General features: G+C 43.9%; 1 protein-coding gene across 1 annotated transcript; it reads left to right on the forward strand.

The window, feature by feature from the left end:
* The first annotated feature begins 373 nt into the window (after window positions 1-373).
* Window positions 374-7416, forward strand: EFCAB9 (EF-hand calcium binding domain 9). Its single transcript, XM_008990846.5, has 4 exons — window positions 374-527; window positions 4413-4561; window positions 5923-6099; window positions 7173-7416. Exons 1-4 carry the CDS (start codon window positions 392-394, stop codon window positions 7314-7316), a joined length of 606 nt encoding a protein of 201 aa, XP_008989094.1. The 5' UTR covers window positions 374-391; the 3' UTR covers window positions 7317-7416.

The following is a 7416-nucleotide window of genomic DNA, read 5'->3' on the forward strand; positions in this document are numbered from 1 at the left end:
TCTAGGTTCTTTTAGTACTTTTCTGTGTGTTTTTCAATTTTTTTTTGTTTGTTTCTAATAAATGATTTAGGCTATAAATGCTCTGAAAACCACTTGGGCTTTGTGGCAGTTTTCCTATGTAGTACATTCTCTCATTCATTTCTGTGTGGATCTTAGAAATGACTGTATTTTAGTGACATAAGGATAATCACATTAGCAAGAGATTTCAGACAACAGATATCTATAGCATAGCTGGAAAATTAAGCAGCAATTTTACTTTTTGCTGTTTCCTCTCACGTGTATACCTTTACTGCTGCCAGGTTGCAGATACTCTGTCCAACATTCTACTTCTGAGGCAGAATTCTGTATTCCATTTCTGGTAGCCAGAGCCTTCAGTTTACAGGATACTAAGATGAGACTGAAGGAAGGATCGTTTCTGTGGTATCTGTATTTGGACAAAACATACTGCTTACTATCCGTGAGAAATGTGAAGGCTTTGATGGAATATTTTCACCTTCTGGATGTTCATGGCAAGAACACCTTGAATGGTCAGTACTTCCAGACATGTCTCCTCTGGGTCCTTACCTGATTTTTAGCTAATGTGTGGGAAAACTTGCAGAGCCAGAAACTGTTTTGTTAGTAATTTTTTTTTTTTTTTTTTTTTTTTTAGACGGAGTCTCACTCTGTCATCCAGGCTGAAGTGCAGTGGTACAATCTCGGCTCCCTGCAACCTCTGCCTCCTGGGTTCAAGCAATTCTCCTGCCTCAGCCTCCCGAGTAGCTGAGGTTACAGGTGGCCCACACCACGTCCAGATAATTTTTTGTATTTTTAGTAGAGACAGGGTTTCACCATATTGGCCAGTCTGGTCTCGAACGCCTGACTTCAGGTGTTCCACCCACCTCAGCCTCCCAAAGTGCTGGGATTATGAGTGTGAACCACTGCGCCTGGCCTGTTAGTAAATCTTTTATCTTCTAGTTGAAGCACAGAGAGAAATTGCCAACTGAGAATTGACACTGGGACGATTCAGTGGGGAGGAGAAAATCGCAGGCTCTGTGGTAGAATCCTGGCTCCACACCCATTATTCTTTGGTGATGTGGATACTGCATCATCACCCTCTCCAAGTCTCATTTTCCTCATCTAGAGGTGAGGCTTCTCATAATGGAGTCCATCTCATAGTTGGAAAAAAAGAAGATAATGAGATAATGTATGGCAAATGCTTAGCACAGTGTCTGACACATTGTGGGACTTAATAAGTGTTTGTTATTATTGTAATTGTTATTCTTGGGAGCTGAGCCCCACTCAGGCATTAATCCTGGAGACCCCTCAGCAAGACTTCTGATTTGTCAAGTGGGAAGTTTGAATCTGATGAGCTGCAGGATCCCTTCTACCTTCTACTTATTGGTACTTGTGAATAACAACAACAACAAAGAAAAAGCTGGGCACGGTGGCTCACGCCTGTAATCCCAGCACTTTGGGAGGCCAAGGTGGGTAGATTATCTGAGGTCAGGAGTTGGAGACCAGCCTGGCCAATATGGTGAAACCCTGTCCCTACTAAAAATATAAAAGCCTGGCATGGTGGTGGGCGCCTGTAATCCAAACTACTGGGGAGACTGAGGCAGGAGAATCGCTTGAATCTGGGAGGTGGAGGTTGCAGTGAGCCAAGATAGCACCACTGCACTCCAGCCTTGGTGACAGAGCGAGACTCTGTCTTTCTTAAATAAATAAATAAATGACTGTTTTGAAACCAGCAGATTCTGTCTGGCTCACCCAAATCTCCAAGACCTTAAGTCATTCCTCCACGGGAGGGCAAACATTAAGGCTGTGCCTTCACCCTTCCAGTCCCTCTGTGACCAGAAGACATGAGCATGGCATTATCTCCTGGGAATTGCATCACCAGGAATGAACTGGTTACCAGGGAGCTGAGACTCCTCTCCTCAAGCATCCCAGCGAGACTCAGTGTGGGCTTTGCAGGCAGAGAGCCCTGTGTTTCCATCTTAACCTTTTATTTACAACCAGGTCCCCTGCAGCTGCTTTATCTAGGGCACGGTTATTGCGAAGATTTGGCAACGCACTGTACGTAAATCTCTATTAAAGAGAAAAAGAAGGTGTCCCTTCTTTATTGCTTGTTTTTAAAAATTGAACGAACTCCTTAAAATCACAACGGAGAAACCCCTTACAAATAGCATTTCTCTCTCAGAGGTCAGAACCAGTGAATAGATAGGATTCCTTATTTCTATCCAGTCCTGAAAAGAACCTAAAGTACTTTAATTGGAATTCTATTTGTTTGTGAACTCAACAAGCACAGCTGAGATCTGCAGGGTTTTTTTGTTTGTTTGTTTTCTTTTTTTGAGACAGAGTCTCACTCTGTCGCCCAGGCTGGAGTGCAGTGGTGCCCTCTTGGCTCATGCAACTTTCACCTCCTGGATTCAAGTGATTCTCCTGCCTCAGCCTCCCTAGTGGCTGGGATTATAGGCTCCCGCCACCAAGCCAGGCTAACTTTTGTATTTTTACTAGAGAGGAGGTTTCCCCATGTTGGCCAGGCTGGTCTTGAACTCCTGATCTCAGGTGATCTACCCTCCTCGGTCTCCCAAAGTGCTGGGATTACAGGTGTGAGCCACCACACCCAGCCTTTTTTTTTTTTTTTTTGTCATTCACAAGTATTAATAAGTAGAAGGGATCCCGTAGCTCATCAGATTCAAATTCTTTCCACTTGACAGATGAGAAGTCTTGCTGAGGGGTCTCCAGAGTTAATGCCTGAGTGGGGCTCAGCTCCCAAGAATAATAATTACAATAATAACAAATACTGGGACTACAGCTGTGCACCACCACACTGGCTAATTTTTGAATTTTTAGTAGAGACAGGGTTTCACTATGTTGGCCAGGCTGGTCTTGAACTCCTGACCTCAAGTGATCTGCCTGCCTTGGGCTCCCAAAGTGCTGGAATTACAGGTGTGAGCCACAGCACCCAGCCTCAAAACAGTCTTTATTAAGTGGCTACTAAGTTGCACATGGAAACATTTCTCAAGGAGCAATTACACAAACGTCACTGTGTGTGTATGTATGTATATATATATATATATATATATATATATGGTGTGTTGTTTCCAGGTGCTCATATCCAGGGAGGTGTAGAGAAGGAATATTAAGGGGATGTCAGAAGCCCCCAAATCATGACTCTCTGACTACGGATTTGCTGTGCTTTTAGCTGGCTTCAGCTGGGACTCCACAATACACATACAGGTTTTACGTATTCAGTGGAGCCATTTCTTATGCAGGAGATAGTTTCTGTAATCAGTGGGCAAAGGGAAACATATGTAGATAAAAGTAAAAATCCTTTGTTACTGTGATTTGTGCATACAACTGTAGACAGCCACCCACCACTGTGTAAGTGTATTGCCATGTTTATTTTTTTCATCTTTTATTTATGATTAATGAGTAGAATGGCAGGCAAAAAACTCTGTACTTGGTATGCAGAAAGATATTGAAAATGAAAAAACCAAAAAACAACAGCAGAAAAACTTCCCAGTTCTTTTTTTTTTTTGAGAAGGAGTCTCACTCTGTCACCAGGCTGGAGTACAGCGGTGCCATCTCGGCTCACTGCAAACTCTGCCTCCAGGGTTCAAGTGATTCTCCTGCCTCAGCCTTCTGAGTAGCTGGGATTACAGGTGTGTGCCACCATGCCCAGCTAATTTATGTATTTTTAGTAGAGACATGGTTCCACTATGTTGGTCAGGCTGGTCTCAAACTCCTCACCTCAAGTGATCCACCTACCTCAGCCTCCCATAGTGCTGGGATTACAGGTATAAGCCACCATGCCCGGAACTTCCCAGTTCTTTAATGAGTTTTTCAGTATTTTTTCTTCTGAATGTATATGATTAAATATGCATTAACTAATGCACAAAAGACAGAGTTTCACCATGGAAAAAACACCACGGTCAAGCAAATTCACACTTGAACCCCAGCTCTGCTGCTTACTATGTGAGGCACCCCTTCGCCGCTCAATGCATGGTACTCAGCCAGCCGCAGCTACATCACCTAGGAGCTTGGCGAAATGGGGAATCTCAGGTTTCATGCCAGATTTCTTGAATCAGAATCTGTAGTTTTACAAGATCCCCAAGTGATTCGTATCCCATTACAGTTTGAGAAATGCTGGTATTGACTAATGGACTTGTGCGAGCTGGAGGCAGGAGACAAACCCTGTCCATGTCTCATTCTCCACAACTCCAGGTCCAGTGCTATTCCACAAGCTCAAGGGTGATGAAGGTTTGAGGAACTGTAGAAGGCACAGTGGCAAAGCCAGAAACAAAATGTTATCATCATTCTTCCTAGATCAACAAGTTTCCAACATCACTACTGTTTATGTAGCTCCTAGCTGTTTAGCATTTTGGAACTGTTTCCAACTAACACATCTTCTCACCTGCTCCCCGTAACAGATGTGCTGTTCTATCATTTCCTTCATCATGTGACTGACTTGAAAAAGAGAGAGATCAACCTTGTGTTTGACATGCTGGACTGGAATGCTGTGGGTGAGATCGGCTTTGAGCAGTTCTATGTGCTGGTGTGCATACTGCTGGCTCACCAGGCAAGTATTAGCACGGCTGCTGCCACCCTCTTGCTAAAAGGAGCACTGAATTAGAAATGCACCAGAGGTTTTCTTCCTTTCACTAAAAAGAGGAATTAAAAATGGGTGGTGCAGGCCGGGCGCGGTGGCTCACGCCTGTAATCCCAGCACTTTGGGAGGCCGAGGAGGGTGGATCACAGGCTCAGGAGGTCGAGACCATCCTGGCTAACATGGTGAAACCCCATCTCTACTAAAAATACAAAAATTAGCTGGGCATGGTGGTGCGCGCCTGTAGTCCCAGCTACTCGGGAGGCTGAGGCAGGAGAATCATTTGAACCCGGGAGGTGGAGGTTGCAGTGAGCCGAGATTGCGCCATTGAACTCCAGCCTGGGCGATAGAGACTCTGTCTCAAAAAAAAAAAAAAATAATAATAATAATAAAGGGTGGTCGGAAGAACGGTAAGTTTTCGTTCCTGAATGGTTCAGGTTTTTCAACAGCCTCTCCCTGCTGTAGCCCCAGCCTCTTGGCCGCCCTCCCACTCCCCCACTCCTCAGAGAGGACAAATTTGGCCATCGTATCCCTTCTCGGCATTCTTTTCTTCACTCGTTCTAGCTAGTGATTTTCAGAGAATCACCAGTGAGCTCAAATGCCTCACTCCTTCAATGATCCTTTTTCTCAGGGAATTTTCTGAAGGTGGAACCTTTCCTTACTGTATATACACTTCCACTGTGAATTTACCCAGTTCAATTTTTTTTTGAGACTGAGTCTCCCTCTGTCACCCAGGCTGGAGTGCAGTGGCATGATTGCAGCTCACTGCAACCTCCACCATCCAGGTTCAAGCAATTCTCATGCCTCAGCTTCCTGAGTAGCCAGGACTACAGGTGCATGCCACCACACCCGGCTAATTTTTGTTTTTTTAATAATGACGGGGGTTCACCATGTTGTCCAGGTTGGTCTCAAACTCCTTACCTCAAGTGATCCGCCTGCCTTGGCCTCCCAAAGTGCTGGATTATAGACGTGAGCCACTGTACCCGGCCTCAGTCCCCATTTTTTTGAGGAAAGAAGGTCATCATTTTATCATCCATGCCATGATGTTTCACAAGACTTTCACTGAATATAAGGAAATGCATTATAGTAACTAGAGTTCTGTCTAGCTGAATTGATTACTACATGTGGCAGATTTCAATTTCTTTTTGAATGCAGATACTGAAGTGGGACTTGCTACATTGATGATAGAATGCTTTCAGCCCTGAGCTTCTGATTTTGTCTTTTGCTTTTAGCTCTCTCGGGAAGGGGCTGATGAAGATGTATCTTGATAAAACAAGTTTAGAAAGCAGCATTGACAATACTGTCGCTCGTCTTACCTATTTCTCTCGCAATAGAACCATTTGGAAGAACGGTTTATGTACCGTCATTCCCGGACTGTCTTCGGCCTGCTTGACCTGGAAGGGGATCAGAAAATCAGTCCAGAAAACTTCGAGATGTACAGATTTCTCTTCAATATCCAAAAACAGGAACTCAAAGATCTCTTCTGTGACTTTGACATTACAGGTGACCGTGTACGTACAGATCCAAAATGTGGCATCTGTGTGGCTGGTCTCTTTCCATAAGCAGAGAAAAATGTCCCACTACATATAGGAGAGATGAGTGAGGAGGAGGGTGGGAAAAACCTACTCAAATAAGCATATTGCATGGCAGTAGGATCAGAAAAAATCTTAAGAGACTTATGCGCCCTTGGAGAGAAAAGGTAGACTAACTAAATGTTATATCATGGACAGGCAGGGGGCTCATGCCTGTAATCCCAGACTCATGCTTGTAACTCTCAGCTCCTCAGGAGGCTGAGGCAGGAGGATGGCTTGAGCCGAGGAGTTCCAGGCCAGCCTGAGCAACATACTGAGACCCTGTCTCAAAGAAAAAATTCCTAAGAGAAAGCTATGGTGAAGATGTGAATTATGCCTATCTAAAGAGGAAATCCACATTGGGGAAGCAAGTGGCAACTAAGGTTGAAAATGATGATCACATTGTGAACAACCTTAGATGCCAGCCTCAAGTCTCTGGACTTGACATGGTAATGGTTGGTGTAAAAGTAGTTGAGGCTTTTGCACCAAACTAATGGAACAAAGTGCCAGGAATCATGGCTCATGACTGTAATCCCAGCACTTTGGGAGGCTGAGGTGGGCAGATCTCTTGAGGTCGGGAGTTCTAGATCAGTCTGGCCAACATGGTGAAACCTTGTCTCTACTAAAAATACAAGAATTAGCCAGGCTTGGTGGCGCACGCTTGCAATTCCAGTTACTTGGGAGGCTAAGACGGGAGAATCACTTGAACCTGGGAGGCGGAGGTTGCAGTGAGCTGAGATCGTGCCACTGCACTCCAGCCTGGTAACCGAGTGAGACCTCGTTTCAAAAAAAAAAAAAAAAAAGAAAAAATGATCCTTGTTTCTTTAGCATCTACAATAGACTCTCTATTCCTGGGTACTCGACTACAATCAGACCATAATTATGTCCCAATTACTGACTGTCTTTAATTTTCCAAGTTTTTAAAACAGAAATGAGTACAATCCTGCTATCATCTGAAACAAACTACCAAGTGTTTCCTGAAATAACTTTTCTTTTTTTCCCCCTAACAAAAGCGTCTTAATTACCAGGAATTTAAGCTGTATACAATCGTCCGCATTAACAAATTACAGAAGAGGAAGGAAAAAACAGAGAATGCAGAAAGAGAGAAGAAATCTCTGCTCATAAAGAAAATGTCACATCAAGTACATGCAAGCTGAAAGAGTCTCTTGGGAAAAAATGGGATCTGAAAGTAGAGAACATGAACATTGATGAAGACTGTTAACATGTCTAAAAATAAATTCAGAGCAACGAAGTAGA

Source organism: Callithrix jacchus, chromosome 2, assembly GCF_049354715.1.
Source record: "Callithrix jacchus isolate 240 chromosome 2, calJac240_pri, whole genome shotgun sequence".
NCBI classification, from domain to species: domain Eukaryota; kingdom Metazoa; phylum Chordata; class Mammalia; order Primates; family Cebidae; genus Callithrix; species Callithrix jacchus.